The sequence below is a fragment of the Centruroides vittatus genome, unplaced genomic scaffold (genome assembly GCF_030686945.1).
Source record: "Centruroides vittatus isolate TY-2023 unplaced genomic scaffold, ASM3068694v2 contig_595, whole genome shotgun sequence".
NCBI classification, from domain to species: domain Eukaryota; kingdom Metazoa; phylum Arthropoda; class Arachnida; order Scorpiones; family Buthidae; genus Centruroides; species Centruroides vittatus.
In genome coordinates this window covers 406553-429262 of record NW_027122359.1, presented here as the reverse complement: position 1 = coordinate 429262, position 22710 = coordinate 406553, and the positions used below count along the sequence as shown (strand labels likewise).

General features: G+C 32.6%; 1 protein-coding gene across 1 annotated transcript; it reads left to right on the top strand.

The window, feature by feature from the left end:
* Positions 1-7414: 7414 nt before the first annotated feature.
* Positions 7415-22144, top strand: LOC136979161 (mitochondrial import inner membrane translocase subunit TIM44). The gene is made up of 15 exons (XM_067275087.1): positions 7415-7517; positions 11673-11762; positions 14062-14160; positions 14237-14314; positions 14398-14478; positions 14566-14715; positions 14791-14860; positions 14932-14995; positions 15082-15167; positions 15237-15329; positions 15404-15528; positions 15607-15657; positions 15728-15817; positions 21560-21670; positions 21746-22144. The coding sequence occupies exons 1-15, from the start codon at positions 7458-7460 to the stop codon at positions 21863-21865; spliced, it is 1368 nt and encodes a 455-aa protein (XP_067131188.1). The 5' UTR covers positions 7415-7457; the 3' UTR covers positions 21866-22144.
* Positions 22145-22710: the final 566 nt, after the last annotated feature.

Below are 22710 nucleotides of genomic sequence, written 5' to 3'. Positions count from 1 at the left end.
AAAATAAAAAAAATATTTTAAAAATAATTTTTTGTATTTGTTTTATTACATTTGACAAGGCAAAATGTGTAAAAACAAGTCAATGTAATAAAATTAAATTTTAAAAAGTTGACACGATTTCTTAGCTAAAATGAATGTCCTAAACACTCGAGGAAGTGAAATCTATAAAGAAAAGAGCAAGATTTTAAAAGGGCATTCCAATATCATCATATACAAATGAGAGCATGAAAAAATAGATAATTCACAGTGGGTGATCGGTTAACGAACATAATCCGTTCCAAGACTGTTCGTTAACCGATTATCGATTTACCATAGGGTTTTATGCCAATTTGATTAATTCGTTCTGTAGACTCCAAAAAATAATAAAATTTAAATAAACGTAGTAAGAAAGTACAGTAGAGAACCGAAAATCGGAATCAATTGGGGACGGGTGGTTCAGATTAGGGATTTGTTCCGATTACGGATTATGTATGAATAAATATATTAACCTGTCCGATGTTCAAATTTTTCTCCGTTGCGTGTCGCTTCGTGTTGAATTTTCGTCGATTTTAAGCCTAACGAAAATTTTTATTATAATAATCAGGGCTATCGTATCGTTAAAAATTATTTCTGCATTTTGTACAAACAAAATAAATAAAATATATTGAAGAATATAAAAACATGAAAATTATACTTTAGAAGTAAATTTAGTATCGAAAACGTTCGATTCTGCATGACAGTCCGACTGAAAATCGTTCCGATTACCGGGGTTCCGATTAACGAGTTTCTACTGTATATATGTAATAATAATAATACATATATACCCAGTCTTGCGTTTTTATTAGTCATGTTTTTTTTATTTGTGGGGTTTAAAGAATTTGTCCAATGCCGATTGCTTTTCTCTCTTCAGGATTTTTCAGAAGTAATTAATAGCATTGTAACTAGTGTTGCCACCTTTACAAAATCGCTGACCCGGACGGCAAGTCAGCTTTGTTCGAACAGAAGTTCCTGACGCATGCGCAATGTCATTTTACAATGCGAAGAATAACGTGCATGCCGGTTCTAAATCAGTTAGTTAGGAACTTGCGTAGGAGCAGTGGCGTGCCGTCATTGGAAGCAGTGGAAACGCCGCATCCATCTTCCAATGACCTTCCCTTGTATTTTCTAAAATATAAATTTTCGTATTTTAACGCACTTTGAATTAATTAAAATTAATATTTTATTATAACTGCATTATGTATCTTATTAAAAAATTCTATACTATATGTGAAAAAACGATAACATTGCTATTGTATATTCGAATGTCAGTGGCGGAATGGAAGCGCTTTCGAGACAGCTTTCAAGGCGAGAATAACTGAATGGTGTAAAGCAGCCAGAGGGCATTGGCGCATGCGCTTTACAGAGCATCAACCTCAGCCGGTTTAGCTGATGGAAACTACACACGTGTAACGCTTCCAACTATTCTATCCCTTTGCCACTGGGTAGGGAACTATCTGACTAAGTGAATTGTTTAAGATTTAAAAAGTAAAGAGTATTCAATGTTATTTTTAGGTACGTTTTATTGCAAAGTTATATTTAATTACAGTATAATTAAAAGAAAATTATAATTATATTGACAGATTTTCAGACATAAAATCTTTAGAATTTTTATCACTTTTAGATGTTTTTCATAATATTAAAATTATGAACAATTTTTCCAAGCGTGTTTTAATTTTTTAAATTAAGTAAATTTTATGGGAAATTTTTTGATTTATCTAAATTACGTAGCGAATCGCAATATTTATATTCGTGTCCAGGACTATATTGACAAGTAACTCTTAGACATAAAACATATTATAATTAATGTCGATCCGAACAAAAACGTACTAAAAGAATTATATGATTTAGTATCATTAATTTTTATGGTACCATCTACCAGTGGGTGTGTTGAGCGCAGTTTTTCGACCACGGAGCGAATTCATACATTGGCCAGGAACAGTCGGTCGCTAGCGTCGCTTTGATGGAGTCGACGACCAGCGACTTTTGTGATAAAGTAATTAACGACTTGGCGGAAAAAATCGCCGAATAGAATTAGTTTATAAAAAATTTAAAAAAACAAGTGTTTCTATCATTGTTTGTATTATATTATTATTGTATGTATGTATTATTTGTATTTTAGAACTAAAATACATAAATTGTTTATTTTTGTCATTTCCAGTATTTGTTTAAAACTTTTATGGAAATGTCATGTACTGGACGGATCTGACCCGTCACGAAAGACGCGAAAAAACGGTTAATTTAGAGAAAAATTTATTCGTTTAAAAAAACATAGGTAAAAGTCGTTTGTAGTCGGACACTCATTGTTTATATCAAACTGCCAGGCAGAAACCATAAATCGCGAAAGGAAGTCGTCCTGTGATCGGTGGAAGATCGAATTCATCTTCGATTTTGACTTTTCTCACTCTCCAGGTAAGAGTGTCGTTACGTTTAATAACCAGGGACCAACCACTCGGGAAGCGTGATTGAGGGAGAACGACCAATCAAAATGGATGAAAGAAAGAACGGATATTGATATAATCCCTCCCCGTGCCTTACAGACTTGTCAACGCCACTGTCCCGCGGCCACCTTCGATCGACCATCGAAGAACCACATCGACGCTCAGGACGTCCGAACGGCTGATTGTCCTAAAGCAAACTATTTTGTACATAGTGTATGTTTATTTTATGTTAAAATAAACGGTTTTTGTCAGATACTTGTCGTCTTTGTCTCTACAGCCACCACCCATGTACGAATGGGCCCTAGACCATTACTGACGAGCAATTAACTGACTGCCCCTGGAATTCGGCTTCTTACAGAAACAGCTTCCCTATCATCAAATGTCACGGCACGCCACTGCGTAGGAGTAACATATGTAACCTAAATTAGAAAAGAAAGAACAGATAATTTAGCTGTATAGAAGACGTGTATGAACATACAGTACAAGCAGAAAGAAAAAAGAAGAAAAAAAGGTCGAGAGGCAGGATGCGCATCATCGTGAACAGCGTAACATGGCGGAAATGGCAGATGAGTTTCAGTGAGTGTGAGGTCTTTCGCTGTTTAAATGGTGTAAATTTATAAAAATATTTTCATGAACTTTGTTTCATCGTAATTTCGTAATTTTCTACGAAATTCCCGGACAAAATTAATAGTTCACCCAGACAGTGAGTCAATTCCCGGACTGTCCGGGTGAAAACCGGACGGGTGGTAACACTAATTGTAACTGTAGAGATCCTCAAGCCTATTAACCTCAACCTGGTTTGGATGCCATTCTAAAACTGTTCTGACATCCTCCCACTTCCTCAAAAGATTTTAATTACTTGAGACTTCTTGATATATCTTTCATAGCTAAGATTGTGTTTACTGTAGACCTGTTCAAGCGGTACTGCCTAGCAACATTCACATCATCTGCTCACTCTCTACCTTGGCTATTATCTCTTACTTGGTTTCTACGGTGAGCACAATTCTTGACACTCTACTCTTTTTATGCTCCATAATGCTATCAGTTTTTTTTAAATAAAATAGTTCAGAAAAGCACTTACAAAAATTCAGAGAACAGAAATCAACTAGCCTTTCGTAAATAAAAACAGACGCTAAACTTAAGTAGTATCTGCCCGACAGTCTCGTGAAGATTATAAAAAATTATTTGTCAGAAAGGTAAACAAAAAGCTGGAATTACAAGGGAGAGTTTCAAAATTCGGAGGAATACTATCCGATCGGTATCGGGTTGATCGTCGATGTCGATGTCTTCAGAGCTCAAGAAAGTTTTGATTTGTCACCTGGAGACAAGGGAAGACCAATCGGTATTCACTATGTCGCTTCTTTTTCTGTATGTTCTGTGAAGTGTTCGTTATCCAAACATGTGTTTGTTGTTCGAACATAAAAATCTTTCGCGAAAGTGTTCGGTATCCGAACTGTTCGTTAACCGATCACCCACTGTATAGATCTTAGTTTTATTTTTAAGAACCGAAACGGGCTGTCCATAAATTACGTAACGCAGACATGTCTGGGTGGATATGCAGGTAATTGTTAACAATGTGTTACAAGTAGATGGGAGTGTTTACAAAAACATTTTGTAACGCTAGGACCTCAATCCTCGGGTAACAATAATTTTCTTTTGTTTCCGAAGTTATATATATAGCAAATCGTATTGTTTATGTCACTGCTTTGTACTGTCGTGATTGATAAAGTAAGGCCAGGAACACACATGCGTAAAAGTGTGTGGGAGAAAACTGAATCAGAAATCAGCTTTCAGTTCAGTTTCTGTTTTACGCTTTTATGCTAGAACACATACGTAAAAATTCTGACGAATACGAAACCCACTGCCACCAACAGTGCTAATTTTATTAATTTTTTCCTCTCATATATCTATCCCTTTGTATCTTCTATAGGCTATCTATAGGCTATCTATCCCTTTGTACCTTCCATTTTTTCTCCACTTCCTCTGTTATAATATAGAAAATTTAAATTAACAGACTTATATTCCGAATTCAAATAAAGAACGTGTGATCTAAATATTAGGCCTATATATCTATTCTACTAGACCTACCTGTTATTTGAAATTTTGCACCTATAGCCATCCATAAACGTTGTTTAAATCCGTTCGACCACATAAGTGTCATGTATAAAGACACATAAGTGTCTTTATACATGACACTTATGTGGTCGAACGGATTCAATAAACTCCTCTATTTCATTTATTTTTCGTTTTTTCGAGACCGTCACAATTGTAGAGTTAACCCTCATTGCCACCATTGTTAGAATAAAAAGCACGTGTCTACTTTGACGTCACAGAAAAGACTTCTGTTTATTGGAAGAATTTTGGCGTAAAAATTTTACGGCGTAAAAAGTAGAGACATGCTCTAATCTATTTTCAGTTCTGTTTCAGCCAAAATTTCAGAAAAACTTTTACGTTTTCTGTTTTATGCTAGATTTTACGCTGAATTTTACGCATGTGTGTTCCTGGCCTAACGTAACATTCAATACCCCGTGCTTTTTTTTTTTAACTCTTTCCGCCCTGTGGGCACTAAGAGGGCCTCTTTTAGAAGGCCCATTATGGGTTCGGCCAGGCCCACAATGGGGCGACCGGGTAATGAGGGACGGGGCCCGACATATCCGAACGGACCACCCCCCGAAAAATTCGTCCAATACCCCGTGCTGTGCATTATTCCTTAGTAAACGGTGAAACCTCGCTTAACCAGCACTTCGCATAACGATCACATCAATTTTTTTAAAATAAAATGTTCGCTTAACGAGCGAAGTTTTGCATAACGAGTGACGAGGAGAGGGGAAGTCCCGGATTGTGTGCATTGCCCATTATGCTTTTATCTGTGATTTTTTTGTTTTCTGCAAATCGAATTCGCATCCCAGCTTGGTTCATTCCGTGCTAGATGATGATGACTCACGTTCCTTAACAATGTATATTGTATAATTTTCTTTCAATAAACGTTATACATAAAATACCGTATTTACTCGCGTATAAGACGATCTCGCATTTAGGACGAGGTGTGACTTTAAAGATCAAAATAAAGAAAATTAGATTTATTAATACAATTCTATTTCGTTTAATCACAAATAAATTATAATGAAATGCACGTATTAAGGCAAACAACCATGTTTTCTTGACGCTATCAGCTGATACCCATGTAGCGAAACCAAAAGATTATAATGCATGTGACAGGAAAAAGTTTATTTTTAATGATTCAGAATGTACAAATATTCATTAAAAATACCAATTTAACAAATATGAAATAACTAAATTTATAATCATTGCTAAGTAAGTGACCAGCTATTTTCGGATCATCTTTAAAAGCGACATTCACCTTGACCTCGATAGCACTCTGCTATAATGGCAGTACGAACTATACACGATTCACAAAAATTATTGCAAAAGCGCAAAGGATCCTTCGCTCACGCGTATAGGACGACCTAGGTTTTTTTTTGGTTTTTTTTTTTAACTCTTTCCGCCCTGTGGGCACTAAGAGGGCCTCTTTTAGTAGGCCCATTATGGGTTCGGCCAGGCCCACAATGGGGCGACCGGGTGGTGAAGGACGGGGCCCGACATATCCGAACGGACCACCCCCCGAAAAATTCCTGGGGATTATTCGACCCGTTCGGATTCGATCCCGGGTCCCCCAGAGCGGTAGGCTGCCACCTTTACCGCTCGGCCATCCGGCCCTAGGACGACCTAGGTTATTGAAGCAATGAAAAATAAATAAAAGCCTTGTCTTACACGCAAGTAAATACGGCATTTGAGTATATTTCTCGGCGTGGAACGCATTATCAAATTTTAAATTTATTTCTATTGAAAAGCGTTGTTTCGCTTAACGAGTGTTTCGCATTACGAGCAAGGATCTGGAACGAATTATGCTCGTTAAGCGAGGTTCCATTGTAATTTTTTTTAAATTCTTCGCCCAGTGGGCACTAAGAGCAAGTCATTATGGGTTCGGCCAGGCCTACAATGAGTCGGCCGGGAGGTGAGGGACCAGTCCCGACATATCCGAATGGACCATCCCCGAAAAAATTTCTGGGATTTTTTGACCCGTCCGAATTCGATTCCGGGTCCGTAGAGCGGTAGGCTACCACTTAATCGCTCGGCTATCTGGCCGTCGAATATAAGAATGATTATATATAATTTGTTTTCATTAATAACTAATATGATATAGGCCGGATGGCCGAGCGGTCAAGGTGGCAGCCTACCGCTCTGGGGGACTCGGGATCGAATAGGGGCCTACTGCTCTGGGGGACTCGGTAGGCTACCACTTAACCGCTCGGCTATCTGGCCGTCGAATATAAGAATGATTATATATATTTTTCATTAATAACTAATATGATATAGGCCGAATGGCCGAGCGGTCAAGGTGGCAGCCTATCGCTCTGGGGGACTCGGGATCGAATCCGAGCGGGTCGAATAATCTCCAGGAATTTTTCGGGGGTGGTCCGGTTGGATATGTCGGTCGCCCCATTGTGGGTCTGGCCCTTAATGGGCCGACCCATAATGGGCTTACTAAAAGAGGCTTTCTTAGTGCCCACAGGGAGGAAAGAGTGACGGCCGGATGGCCGAGCGGTAAAGGTGGCAGCCTACCGCTCTGGGGGCCCCGGGATCGAATAATCCCCAGGAATTTTTCGGGGGGTGGTCCGTTCGGATATGTCGGGCCCCGTCCCTCACCACCCGGTCGCCCCATTGTGGGCCTGGCCGAACCCATAATGGGCCTACTAAAAGAGGCCCTCTTAGTGCCCACAGGGCGGAAAGAGTTAAAAAAAAAAAAAAAAAAAAAAAGGGGAGGAAAGAGTTAAAAAAACTAATATGATATAGAATTTTTTATTAATAATAAATTCTTGTAATAAAATACATTCTAATACTCCGCCAGTCCTTTAAAATTTAAAATATACACAATAATTATTATTACAGTAAAAAAACAAGAACTGGCAACCCATACCGGTTATTGCGTCAGGAATCAAGATGTCTGCTTTCGGTAGAACGTGGAAGAAGATGAGTTTTTCCAAAAAATGCTTTATTTGGGTAAGATTTTCATGATATGGACAATTTTATGTAATGTATTTAAATAGAAGTAAATGAACAATAAGTTGGTAAAGTATAGATGAATGTTAAATGATGGTAATGAGAACGAATGTACTGTACTGTACATATGTATCATTGCATCAGTTATTTTCAAAATCTCATTCATAATGTTAGATGGATAATTTTTTAATTTGAGGATAAAATATGATCGTATTTAATACATACCAATATTTTGCTTCAGTCTAACCATATTTTATTTTATAAACATTATAAAAGTAGTAAAAATAATAATGAATCCACTCTTTTTAATTCTATATACTATCAGTTAATGTTTTTCTTCTTTTATTATCATAATAATTTTGATTGTGATTATCTTAGAAAACTTTTTCGTAGCTGAGAAATAACAGAATTAAATATTTTTAATTGATTATCATGTAATTGATGGTTAAATTATGTCAATTTTAAAAGTTTTATGAATAATCAAAAAAGCAATGTATAATTTATAAATTTGGTATATAGATTTTTGTATTTGCAGCGTATGAAGTATTATTGGTAATTTGTGATTCTATCGTTTTGGTTAAACGTACAAAGATTTGCGGTAATGAATTTTCGTGTTGGAACAATAACAGACTTCTTTGCTTAATATCTATGAATTATTTTATTGTAACAACTAATGACAATTTGAATCTGTTATTTTTATTGAATCTAATTGCCCGTCCATGGCCGAGTGGATAAAACAGCCAACTGTTTGTGCTTTGTGCTTTGCTATGTGGAGTTTTTCGGGTTTTTTTCAACATCTAACATTGTAAATAGGGGCTAGTTTTCCACGAAAGTTCTCCTGGGAGATGATGCAAGTTTGTTCTTTTGTCGTAAGTTTATGTCATACCCTGAACATTTTTTATTTGTTCCTAAGGGTGTATTCATCTTGCTTAGATTATCACTGTTTCAGTGACGTTTATTATAATTCTGAAAAAAATAAACTGGAGGAATTGGCATATTTTAGATGTGTTGTTTGTATATCAAAACTCTGCAGTTGGTGAAAATGATAAAACACAACTAGGCCCTTCTAAAATTCAGTTATATTAATAAATATTTTACATATGTGTAAATAGGGATAATAAAGATTTCTTTAATGTTTTTCATTTGTTTTTGCTTTTTTGAAGACCCCATTAAACATTTATCAAATGATTTTCTATGAATTTATGATTCCACATTATGTAGATTCACTTAAAGTAGTAACTGTTTGGTCATAATTAGCCACGTTAAACAAGAACCCCCTGTATATTGATTATAAATTTTAAGAGTTAATTTTGAAGTTAAAACCAATTGTTTTTAATTAATTGTCAGAGTTAAATAAATTTTATTATATATGTTCTTTTTATAGATGTCAATTCTTCACAAGCTTTTATTATTAATTTTTTCATGTTCATCTTGTTTACAGTTGCTCTTGATAAACACAATTGCACAGCAAGAAGTTTTCAGCTAACTGGCTGTTAGCTATGTGTTGAGTCAAAGTAATTTGTACAATAAACATAAGTTTTTCTTTAGATTTATTACAATGTTAAATTTATTTCCACAGATAGTTGTTCTGTTGTTTAAATAGTAACTCATTCAACAGGTCCTAAAATATATTGAATCAATCTTAAAGTCAACTTTTATGAAATAGGTGGCATTTTCTAACATTAATATTGAGATAAAAATTGAAAATACAATTCTTTAACATCAAGACAAATTATCTGTTTGGAATAAACCTCAGTTAAAATTAATAGATATTTGATTTTCATTGAAACTATGAAATTAATATTTAGTACCGTATTTTACGGACTATAAGACGCACCTGAATTTTGGAGGCAATTTTTCCAAGAAAAAAGTGTGTCTTATAGTCCGTAAAATACGGTATATATTTCTTAGTTGATCTGTATAAAATGGAAGATTTCTTCTAGAAAGGAAATTGGTACACGCGACAGTTACAAAAGAAATATATGGGTTCAATCTCTATGAATATGAAGCTATCATATGCTGGCTGTATCTTGTATATCAACTAATTGTCATTATCATTTTTGTAAACTATATACTATATTTGATTACAGTAATACAATTACATCTAGCAAGAAATTTGAAAGTTTTTGTAATAATGTGCAGATTATCATTATTTTTTATAGTTCTTAATCATAGTTAATAAAATATTTTAATGAATAAACAAAATCCTTTCAATAATAATTACTGATAAGTGGTAAGAGATTGTAGATAATGATACAGAAGATATTGTAGAAGAATTTATTAACGAGCAAATGTTTTTAAAATGTTATCATATTTATATTTTTTGCTTAACTTGTCTATTGCAGTAACATGTAAAAGTCTCTTGAAAAATATTATTGAATGAACAATAAGTTAAATTGTGAATGTGAGCTAACAGAATGATTATTTGTATAATATGAATTTCTGAGTTTTTGTATTGTTTAGAGGAAAGCTAAATAAAAATGCAAGACCACTTTAAAAACATTCTACAGAACAATTTTCTGTATGCATGTTCAGCATGTTTATCCAAAAACTTCGTGCCTGTTTGAAAATGAAGCTAAAAAGTTCAACAAATATATCAAAATATTAGACTATAAAAATTCCATTTGTATATTTAAAGTGTTAATTTATCAGTTTGAAACGTTGAATTAATTTTAATGTACTTTGGTTTTTAATAGATTGTGTTTAATCACATACAACTTTAAATAGCAGCAAAATGTTTATTCAAGTGGAAAAAATTGTTATATATGTTCTGTGATTGATTAGTTCTTTTTATCGGTTATTATTTGTAAATTTGTTCAATATTTAATCCTTAATCTGGTGAAGATTATTAAAAAATGATTGAAAACATTAGTTTTTTCCCATCTGGATAAACTTTATTCGGCTATTTGAGGTAGGACGTGATCAAGTGATATACTGTAGCAGTTATTTTTTGAATTATAATAGATTATGCTTTATAGTACCTTATTATTAATATTATGCTACTTTCTAACAAATAAATTTTACATTTAAAAAGTCATCATAATCTTTCAATCTTGGCACCATGATCAATATATTTTCAGTTAAGAAGCAGTAACAGAGAATGCTATGATCTTCAATAAAGAAGGTTTGAGGAATTTGGAGAAATAAATTTCCAGTATCCTGAAATGTTTCCAGCTAAAATTGAATTATCATATTCTTTGAATTGTCTTTGTAAAAAGGGGTGGCGGAATTAACAATTTAATAAAAAGTAAAAAAACATTACAGATGGATACTAGTCCAATCTTCACTGCTTGCCATGTCCAATCACCAGGAACAACTATTTCCATTGCAGAGACAACCTTTCTTTAGAGTGCTAGGGCTCTGCACAAATATGCAAGACAGTTTAAACTGTCTTGCATATTTGTGACAGAGGCCAAGCACAATCTAAAGAAAGGTTGTCTCTGCAATGGAAATAGTTGTTCCTGGTGATTGGACATGGCAAGCAGTGAAGATTGGACTAGTAGCCATCTGTAATGTTTTTTTACTTTTTATTAAATCTTTGAATTGTCATTTCAATTAAATGAAGCATAGATAATGTAGATATCTTTATTTTTATATTGACAAAAATTAATGAAAATACAAGATAAATAATAATAATATTTGCCTGTTGTAAACATGACGAGTAATAGTAATTTTAATTCATTTCAAAGTTTTTAGATATTTACTGTAATTATTTGTATTTGCAAAGCCAAACAATTGCCAGATTATATCAGACTATAATAATGCTACCATTAATAATTAAAACTTTAAGTAATTTTAGCCTAGAGATAGGTATTAGATGCCATCTCTTGATAAATGTAATAATTATAATTAAATTAATATTTTAATAATTAATTTAGAAGGTTCTGGAAGAAAAGAATCAGTCCGAAGCAAAACTTGAAGCCACAACTCCTGCATACCTTGCCTTTGCATTTATATTTGTTTATTTATGTATAAAATTCATTTTTATGAAAATACAGAAATAATTACTATTTTTTTATTGACAATGAAATTTACATTTTTTTATATATTTAACTAAGATAATATATTCCTGACTAATATTTGATTTAAATATAATTTAACACAAAATTACTATTAAAAACAGAAACTCAGATTATTTTAAATTTTTTTTTGCAGTACTGTTCTCATAGTCAATTCAGAAATTATAGGATAGTGTGGAAAATACAGCAAAATGGTCCTCCTATTTTATCTAACTATGGCTATCAGGTATTGTATATGGCAATTATATCAGATCAATAGTTGTTCAATGTATTTATAATATTTTAAATAATATAGCATTCAATATTTTATATATTTTTTGTGACAACAACATTACACCTAATTGTTTTTACATGGATAATTTTTTACACGAGTTTGATTTAACGGTCTGTTCCTTTTTTTACCTGATCATTTTAATCAAACAAATTTTAATAAATTTGTTTTTTTTCAAAAATCTTCATTTGATTTTAATTCTAGGAAAAAATAATTACTTCCTTTTCTTGAAAACTGCTCTTCTTTGGAAAAAAATGCTTAGAATTTGCATTTAAGGCTGCTACTCATGTTCAAGTAAATTTTATGATTTAGCTGTTTTTATGATTTATTTGAATGTGTGTAGTGAGTTGTCTTTTGTTCCAACTTTATCCTGCAGCTGAAGAAAAAATTATATTCAGTTTGACAATTTGTTTGTGATTACATTTCTTTAGATTTCTTTCAACACAGAATGGCTTTTGTATGCAATTTGGCGTTTACTTGGAAAAGTTGGTTAAAAAATAAAATTAAAATAATTGAAAATAATATAAATTTATTAAATTTTGCTGATTGTCCCTCCCTCTGATTTATTAACTAAAATTGAAATATTTTATTTAAACACATCCTATTATATTAATTGGTTTATTGTATTATTTTTACTTGTCTGGAACTATTTTTCCATTCATTTATTTTATTTGAATTGAATTGAATTTATTTGACATTAAATTAAATTTACATCAAAGGGAGAACAAAAAGAAAAAAACTATCATAATAGTCTGAATCTTTTAACATTTTAGCAAATTTAAATAAATCTTGAAAATTAAATTTGTTGTGTAACATATTTAAATATTCAATGGACATATTATTTACACAACTACAGAATATATGAAAACCCCACTTGCTATATTTACACAACTGATTACACATTGTGCATGGTATGACTTTTCCTTGATATAACACAATTTAACTACTCTAGCTTTTTGTTTTTTCACTGACATACAAAATCTACTGTATCTTAAATAATATGCCATTCCAAAATTGGGCTTAACAAAACAGAATTGTTTAACAGTCTCTCTATTTCTTGCAATTTCAGTTTGATACATCTCATTGCTATGACTGGTATCTACCCTCTCCATCTATCAGCTTGTCTCTCCATAACCATTTGACCAAATCCCAGCTACTCCAACCAACTTTTGAAGTCCATCAACCACGATCTATTATCCTCTTTTATCCATATTCTTTCTATACTAATTCTGGATATTCTTTTCTCTGATAGCCCCAATATTCTTATATAATACTTTAACAATGCTTTTATAAAGAAAATCTTTAATGGCATTCTTCTAGATCCATAAAACAGCAGCATTCAATTCATGAAATGTCAAACCCAACATTTTCTTCAAAAATTTTTTATGAATTAACTCAAAAACACTAACATCCAACAAACCCCAAATTGATTTCCACACAACATGACAGATTTAACCATTGTATCAAACAATCTAAAATCTGGTATGCACAAAGTTAACTCTGCTAAATTAAATTATTTACATAATTTCACCAAAGTACCTTTTACTTTCCTAGCTGTTATTTCAAAGTGATCCTTCATATTAAGATTATATTTAAACCATATTCCTAAGTAGTGCCTTTTTTCCAGGTCTTTCTTACTCGTTCTTTGTGGTTTTAGTTACATGACTATCCTTGGCAATTGTATCTTCATACAACTGACATATTAACTGCCTTCTTTTTATTTCATCAATAATTGATTCCTTAAATTAAAGTTAGAGATTTAATTACAGAAAAATTAAACTCTTCTTTAACTTTTTCAGTTTTTTTATTTTGTGAATGACTAATAATCTGCATAACTTGTCACAGTATCTATTTCAACTATACTTAGTTAAATTTTTTCATCTGTTTTTGATTTACTATATTTTGGCTCCATAATACATAATACTTCTCACTGTGGTATTACATATTTTTCATTTTTAAAGATTTTGGCATTTCATCAGATTCTATTCAGCCTCTTAAACTGTTTTTATTTGTTTATTCCTGTTTCCTATTCCCTACTCCTTACTTAATCATCCTATCTTGAGTTAACAAGAAAATTGATATTTTTAAGTGAGGCTTTGTAGCGTTTAAGGGCAAAAAATTTAAATTAACTCAAATTTATAATACATTTCTTAGTATTAAATAAATATTACACATTGTAATGAAGATTTTTTAAATCAAAGTATTAGATACTTTTGTCATTGTTAAAAAATGATAACATTTTTGATTCTTCTAGCCACAGCTACGACAGTTCAGTAGTCGGCCAAATAGAAATTTTATATCACAGTTTGTCGATAATCTTCGCCAAGAATTATCTAAAAACAAAGAAATGAAGGTATTGAAATTTTATGTTAATTATTTTAATTTATTTTATATTAAAAGATTATTTGGATATATTTTATACTTAACAGGAAAGCCTTAAAAAATTTAGAGAAGAAGCAGAAAAGTTAGAGAAATCAGAAGCATTACAAAAAGCCAGGCGGAAATATGTAATTTTAATTTTGTATATATGATATGTATTAATGTAAAAAGTTAATTATTTGAATAAATTATTAATGAAGTTAATTTATAGGAAGCAATTGAATCAGAAACAACTAAAGGATCACAGCAGATTCTTGAACAGTTTGAAATAATAAAAGGAAAAATTAAAGAGGTAAGATTTTATTTATATAAAATTTTTTATTCAATTTTTGACATTAATTTTTGAATTTTAGTGAAAATAAAAATATATTGATTTCAGAGTTTAGAAGAAGCACAAAAGAGTGAAATTGGAAGGAAAGGTAAAGAATTAACTGAAGAATTAGCTAAATCAGCAAAAACTGCAGCTGAATCATTAGCCAAACAAGGAGAACAAATCGGTAAAAGTACCACAATTAAAGTTGTATCTGAAGTAAGAAATTTTCACAAGTTTCTAAAATTATAATTTAAAAAATTAAAATTTATAAATATTAAAAATCATTGTTAGAGTGTAAAAGCAGTTAAGCAACAAATTGACGAAACTGCATTTACTGGTCCTCGTGTATATAAAGCACCAGGTGAGTCAGTTTGCTATTTTATTATTCTTGAATGAAGTAGAAAAAGTTAAAATTCATATTTGTAAATGTAGGTAAACTTCAAAAAAGAACAGAAAGAACTCTGACTTCATCTGGAAAAACTATTCAAGAGAATAAGTTAGTTCTCTGCATGTTAAATAAATTTATTAATTTATATTTATTATTTTGAATTAATAACAAACATTTTAATATTTATTTAACAGAGAAGCAAGTAGTGTCGTAATGCATAAAGATTCCAAATGGTTTCAGAGTTGGCAGAATTTTAAGGATAATAATCCCTATGTAAATAGTGAGTATTGAAATTGATATAAGAGGTTTTGGTTATTGTGAAACTAACATTTCTTTTTTTTTTTTGTAGAAATGTTTGATTGGAAGATGAAATATGATGAAAGTGATAATCCAGTGTTGAGAGCATCTAGAGTGGTGACAGACAAAGTATCTGACATTTTAGGTAGTTTTTATATTTCGTAATAATACCATCGGATTTGTTTCATAATTCGTAAAAATTATTAAAATACACTCTAGGTGGGCTTTTCCAGAAGACTGAAATGTCTGAAGTTTTAACAGAAATCATAAAAACAGATCCTAATTTTGATAAAGATAAATTTTTAAGAGAGTGTGAAGATGAAATAATTCCAAATATATTAGAGGTATTACAGTTAAATAAAAAAAACTGATAGAATTATGTTATTGTTTACTTATTTTTAAAAATTTTCTGAAACATTTAGGCAATGATTAGAGGTGATTTAGAAATTTTAAAGGATTGGTGTCATGAAGCAGTAAGTAGATTTCTGAACTAATAGTTAAGATTTCTATTATATTTTGCAGAATGCATTTGTTTTCTTTTAGCCATACAATATTCTTTCTACTCCTATAAAACAAGCACAAACTTTAGGATATAAATTTGAATCACGAATACTGGATATTAGTAATGTAGATGTAAGTATTTTATTTTGTTTTTATAAATTGAAAATACGATATTGGGTTTTAATTAAATTTAAGTAATTAAATATATTTAGAAACTGAATGATATGAAAAATTCAGTTTTGTTTACACTTACAGGATGAAAACAATCGTAATATTTTTTAAAAGTATAAAGCAGATTTAAAATCAAAAAATTATTGTTGTAAAAATTTAGACTAATCAGAAAATTCATCTGTATATAATAATGAATGTAATATAACACAATTATACTACAAAATTTATAAATAGTTATTATTATTATGTTGAATTAAGTGAGATATACTCGGTTAACACCGGTGGCTGTGTACTATGCCGGACCAAAGTCAAGGCATAGTAACCAAAACAGAAATTAAAGAAGTGTATCAGTGTGTGTGTCTGTATTCAGGAATTTTCTCACAATATGACATGTATTCTATATAGTGGCCTTCTGTAGTGTGATGTATGTGTTTCTATTCAATTGTAATGTGCCCAGGCTTTTGTGTAGTGTGTGTGGTATGACACCTGTAGAGGAGAGAACAACAGGTACAATAAGCACCCTATCCATCCTCCACAGATGCCTTATTTCCTGGGCGAGTTCTGTGTACTTGCTAATTTTTTCAGTGCATGCGTTTTGTATATTGTGAGTGTTTGGAATGGATATGTCTATAATGTATGTGATTTTATTGTGTTTGTCAATGAGTGTGATGTCTGGTCTGTTGTGGTAAATTGTTTTATCTGTGATTATGGCTCTGTCGTAGTACATTTTGTGCGTGTTGTTTTCCAATACTGTCTGTGGAATGTATTTGTAGTATGGTTCGTGGATGTCTACTAATTTGTGTTTCTTTGCAAGCTCTTGGTGTATTATATTTGCTACTTGGTTATGTCTGTGTAAATAATCTGTCTGTGCCAAGAGCTTGCAACCAGAGGTGATGTGTTGTATAGTTTCTGGCATGACGTGACATTTTCTGCATGTGTCATTTGTGAGTGTTGCATCTTTGAGTATGTGTTTTCTGTAGTTTTTAGTATTTATGACCTGATCCTGTATGGCAATCATGAATCCTTCCATCTCCCCAAAGAGGCATCCCCAAGCTAACCAGCTGTTTGACGCAGTTTTGTCAACAAAATCCTGGGCCAGATCATAAGGATGCCTGCCATGGAGTGCCTTTTGAGCCCACGATTGCTTAATGGTGTCTATGCTTTTTATATGTTGTGTTGTGTCCATATGATGTGAGTGTAAGTTTAATGGTGTGTTATTCGAGTCTGCTAGAGTTACTGCTTTATGTAATTGTGATGTTTCTTGTTTTTTGTAGATAAACTCTCGCAGTGACTGTATTTGTTTGTAGTGAAGGTTAACTATGTCAATCAGGCCACGTCCGCCATCTTTACGTGGAAGGGTTAATCTTTCTGTGGCAGATTTAGGATGATGTTGTTTATGCTTAGTAAGTGTTGTTCTTGTTTTCCTTTGGAGTTGCTCAAGATCAGTGTGAGTCCAATGTATAACTCCAAAAGAATATGTGAGTACTGGGATGACATATGTGTTTATTGCTTTAACTGTGTGTTTTGCATTTAATTGTGTTCTGAGAATAGCATTTAACCTACTTTGGTATTCTTTAATTAATCTTTGCTTTATTTGTGTATGTTCTGTTAGTTTGGCCTGTTGGAATCCTAAATACTTGTAGAACTCGCCCTCTTCCATGGATTCAATAATGTCTCCATTTCCAAGTGCGAAATCTTCTTTCTTCAGGATTCCTTTTTCTATGTGAAGTGTTTTGCATTTATCTAGGCCAAATTCCATTTGTATGTCGTTGGTGTATGAATGTGTGATTTGTAGGAGTTGATGAAGTTGTTTTTGTGTGGATGCATAAAGTTTTATGTCATCCATGTACATGAGATGTGACAGTGTATACTGTGTTGTTTTTTCATGCCTGATATTGTAACCATATTGCGTGTTGTTTAACATGTTGGATAATGAATTCAAGGCTAGGCAGAACCAGAGAGGACTCAAGGAATCTCCTTGAAAAATTCCTCGCCTAATAAAAATTTGGTTTGTTTGTATGGAAGTGTTACTAACCCTGAGATGTAGTGTTGTTCTCCAGTGCTGCATAGTGTTTTGAAAGAATGCAATGAGTGATGGATGTATTTTGTACATGTGTAGAATATGTAGCAGCCAACTGTGTGGAACACTGTCGAATGCTTTTCTGTAGTCTATATATGCCATGTGTATGTTTCTGTGTTGTTTGTGTGCTTGCCGTAGAATGACTGAATCTATGAGTAACTGTTCTTTGCATCCCTTGTGATTTCTACGGCAACCTTTTTGTTGTTCTGTTAGAATGTCGTGTTCTTCAACATGTTTGTATATTTTGTTTGCAATACAGGATGTCAATAATTTGTAGAGTGTTGGAAGACATGTAATTGGTCTGTATTGTGTGGGGTCTGTGATATTGTTGTTTTTAGGTTTCATGTAGGTGATGCCCTGAGTAAGAAAATTTGGCATGTCTTGTGGATTGATGATGATGTGTGTTAGGTGTTTAGCTAGTTCCTGGTGCAGTGATGTAAACTTTTTGTACCAGAAATTGTGAATGTTGTCTACACCAGGTGTCTTCCAGTTGTGTGTTCTGTTAACAGTGTATTGGAAATCACGTATGCTTATTTCAACACAGGGCATAGTTGGTATGTTGTGTAAGTTTTTGTTCTCCTCCTCGATCCAGCCTGCTTCAGCATTGTGCGTGACAGCACTGGACCAAAGAGAAGACCAATATGTTGTGAGTTCTTCTTCTGTTGGTGTGCCACTGTGCTGTGTATCAGTGTTTGCTTTGTTATTAATTTGTCTGTAAAAGAGTTTTTCATTGTTTGTAAATAATTTATTTTGTTGTTTTCGTAGTGTACATGTTTTGTATCGTTTGAGTCTACGTGCTTTGGCAGCAAGTTTTTGTTTTAGTGTATCAATGTATTCTGTAATGCGTGTGTTGTGATGTTCATGTTTTGTGTGTGTTTTTATTTTCTTGAAAATGTTTTTGAGCTGTTTCCTTAATTTGGGTGTTATGTTGTTTTTAGTGTATTGTGTCAGCCTGCCTAATTGCTGTCTAATGTCATTTATTTGTGTTTCTATTCTTCTCTGCCAGGCAGGCTTGTGATAGAATTGTGTTTTCTGTGTATTTGTCTGTGATTGTACTTTCAGTCCATGGTGTGTCACTACTGTGACTGCCCCAGCATAAACTAATGTATGAATGTCTGCGAGTGTAGAAATTGAATGAATGTAGTGTGGTATTAAGTGAGTGTTTACATAATTTAGTGTTTTTCCTACTTCCTTTGACGTGTTGATTTTTGGTATTCGTGGTCTTTGTGTGGGATCTGTGCCTGTATATTTAGTGAGTGTTTCCTGAAATATAAGTGAGAGCGTATTAACTAAATCCATGTCTATGTTATCAGTGATGGATGAGGAAGTGTCTGTAGTATCATTAGTGGTAATTGTTGTATGTGTGTTATTATCAATGCTTGTTACTGGATTATCCTGACAGGTTACATGATCTTCATTAATGTTAGATGTTTCTGTCTGTTGATGTATTTGATCAGCAACCTGTTGTTTGATAAGTTCAAGTGTTGTTTGTGGAATAAGGTTGTTGTGTATAATTGTTCTTTTTTGATCAACAACCCTTTGTTCGGTGACAGTGAGATGAGGATACTGTTGTGTGAATCTATGGTATAGTTGTTGTCTGTATGCTGTCATGTTTGTTTTGAGTTTTGTGATCGGTGTAGTAAGTACGGATGATAAACTCGTTCATTTCTACTGTCCATTTCATCCGTTGGCGTGGTTTTCCAGCCTTTGTGGTCTGTGGATGCATTGCCACAGAAACACCAAGGCTGGCTTGATTCCTCACATCTGTTGAGGGCATTGCAGTAGCCATGCTTGGGCCGGTGCTGCTTTCGCCACCGGTAACCAAGGGAGACTATGGCCTATTTTTCGAACGTGAGCCTCTGCCTAACCCACGAACGCGGACCTTGTTAACCCGGGCGACGTCCGAGCCGGTATCACATTTGGATCTGGTTACTACCATAATACGTATCTCCACAGAATGTGGGTGTGTGGTCACTCTTAGCTTCATTTCTCCCCATAGACCTTACTGGCATGGGTGTCCCTACCAGGAGCTTGTGCTCCAGCCTGCATTGCCCTATGGATCAGTAAAATTACTGGGCTCTCCCACCACAACCAGGTGGTGACCATGGGAGAGTTATTATTATTATTATTATTATTATTATTATTATTATTAATCTTTTAAATAAGCATTTGAAAGGTTTAGTATAATTCATTTTGGATTTTGAAGTTTTAAAATTATTATTTTACAAAAAAATAATGTATTATGTCAAAATAATAGACAATATGAAGGTGTAAAAAGTTTCCAACAGAGTTCTTGCATTTTTCTGAACAATTTTTCAGAAGGAGACTTTACAAATAGTAGTGGTCTGTAATACAATAATATATTCACTGATTTTAGTACTTGATTATTACTTGTCCATTATCAACAACGTTATTATAGATGAATTAATTATTGTTTGAGCTGGTTCAAGAAAGCTTATAATAATCTTGAATACTGTACCAGATTTACAGTGGACTGAATTTTCAACAATTTATTTACATTTTTGATGATATAAAAATATGGGTGTTCATGTTAATCAATGATACTCTTATAAGGAATATTTTAAGATGCAAGCCAATTTAAAAGTTTTTAAGATGAAATGTGGAATGTGTCTTACTATATAAATTATAAAGCATTTTTTAGAGTTTGTCCAAAACGTATGACATGCGTTGCTTTAAAGATTACTGTAGAATAATAGTCACATTAAAAAAAGAACACACTAAAATGTCTACTTTATTACAAAAGTAGGACATCATTATTACAGAGAATGTTTATGTTCCTCTAGAATGTTTTAACTGCATCTATCTATCTATCAAACTTGATTTTCAATTTGCAAGTGCTTCTTGTCAGCTCTTTTACTTCATTCTCAAGTTTCCTTCTCTCCTGTCTGTCTGCATCTTCATTTCCTAAATGTTTTTCTTCCATGCCAGATCTTCTCTCTGCAGTTACTTATAACTGTCATAATCTTGGACATTAGAACCTTCAGGACACCACTCTGTGATTTGATAGTATCACAAATACATCTTTGATGTACAATACTCTCCTTTTCTAAGTTCTCAACCAAGTTCCAATATAGTTTTGTTAATGTACTGAAGCATTTCCATGTGAAAATACTAAACACTTTTATCACCTCTCAGGAGATTTTCATTGTTCAGAAATCTAGCACACAATTATTTCTTTAGTTTTCAGTTAGTTATAGCAGGTCTAGTGAGCACCACCTTTTTTTCCATCCTATTCTTTCCTGTGCTCTTGTCTTTAGCTCCTTATAACTATTCTCCTATAAGTCATCCACCATTTTAATTCTCCCTCTCCCTTGTTTCTGCCTGCAACAATTCCTTCCAGGTCATTCCATAAGCCTTCCTCCCAAATCATGTGTCCCATTCAATTAGCTTTTGTCCAAGTTTCAGCATGAAATTTATCAATCTTAATATGAACAGATATATGTGTAATGCATACATAAAATCTATACCCAAATTATAACTTTTAATCTGCTATATATTATTAAAAAACTGTTAATTTGTTAATAAATTTACATATTTAGTTTTAATCCAGTTATGTTTTAAATTTAACTTACTTTGTTTAAACTGCTTTCTTCTTTTCATAGTTAGCTATGGGAAAGATGATGGAACAAGGTCCTGTACTCATTATTACGTTTCAGTCGCAGCAAATTATGGTAGTTGTCGATTCATCTGGTAAAGTTGTGGAAGGAGATAGGGTTAGTAATTTTTAATTATTATTATTATTATTATTTTTTGATATTGCTAAATTATAACATGTTTTAATTTTCTAGGATAAAATCATCCGAATGCATTATGTGTGGGTACTGTGTAGGGATCAAACCGAATTAGATCATAAAGTGGCTTGGAAACTTATGGACTTATCTGCAAATAGTGCACAACAATGGTTGTAAAATGATGAGCCTTAAATTAGCAACTAGGAGCTGAAGATTCCAGAAGGCCAGTTAAATACAAGATTTAATGTTCCAGAAAATAAAAAATTAGTTGTGGCAAGAGAACTGAATATTGCATCTACACCAATATTGCAATGTCTCATACTGGATCAAAATATGAGAATATTTTAATTTGAAGTTACACAGTTATGTTGTTGTAATTGTCCGAATTTAAATTTTGTATAGTGCAGATGTTTTAGTACTAGTATTTACAACAATAAATGTTAATTTATATTTTGATACTATCAACTTCATTTATTTTAGAAAACAAAGTTTTTATTTATATATATTTTCAGAATTTTCCATATTTGCTGAATTTTATTTGTGAACAAGAAAATTCTCAAAAGTTGTATACAGGGTAACGCAGCCCATTGAGACATTGTATATAAATAAACACGAGAACTAGTGATGTCTGGAGATAGAGCATTATCATATAGAGCAGGCATGGCCAACAAATTGATCATACATAACATGGCGTACTAAAAAATGAGAAAAATTCCATAGTTCAACTATTGCTATGGGTTGTTAGTGCTGTGCTGTGAGATGAGTGCTCATTTTTGTTTGATTGTAGCACAGTGGAAAGGACAGATTATGAGAAACAAGGTTATGGAGCATGCTGTTTTGTTGATTGGTCTCTGTTGTTGTTTTAGAAATTTTGTTACATCAAACAATTTCAGTTTTGTGCAAGATGAGTGTGTCAGAGAAACAAAGCTTATGAATTGTAAGACGAATTGAAGTAAAAATCTTTTTGTTATGGTAAATGCTATTGTTTAGCAGCTATACCAAAAAGGTAATCTGAAATATCA

Excerpts from the sequence above, each read along its gene's own strand:
- LOC136979161 (XM_067275087.1), top strand. The coding sequence starts at position 7,458 with ATGTCTGCTTTCGGTAGAACGTGGAAGAAGATGAGTTTTTCCAAAAAA. Across the intron at positions 7,518-11,672 it reads CCAAAAAATGCTTTATTTGG|TACTGTTCTCATAGTCAATT; the intron begins GTAAGATTTTCA and ends TTTTTTTTGCAG. Across the intron at positions 15,818-21,559 it reads TGGATATTAGTAATGTAGAT|TTAGCTATGGGAAAGATGAT; the intron begins GTAAGTATTTTA and ends TTCTTTTCATAG.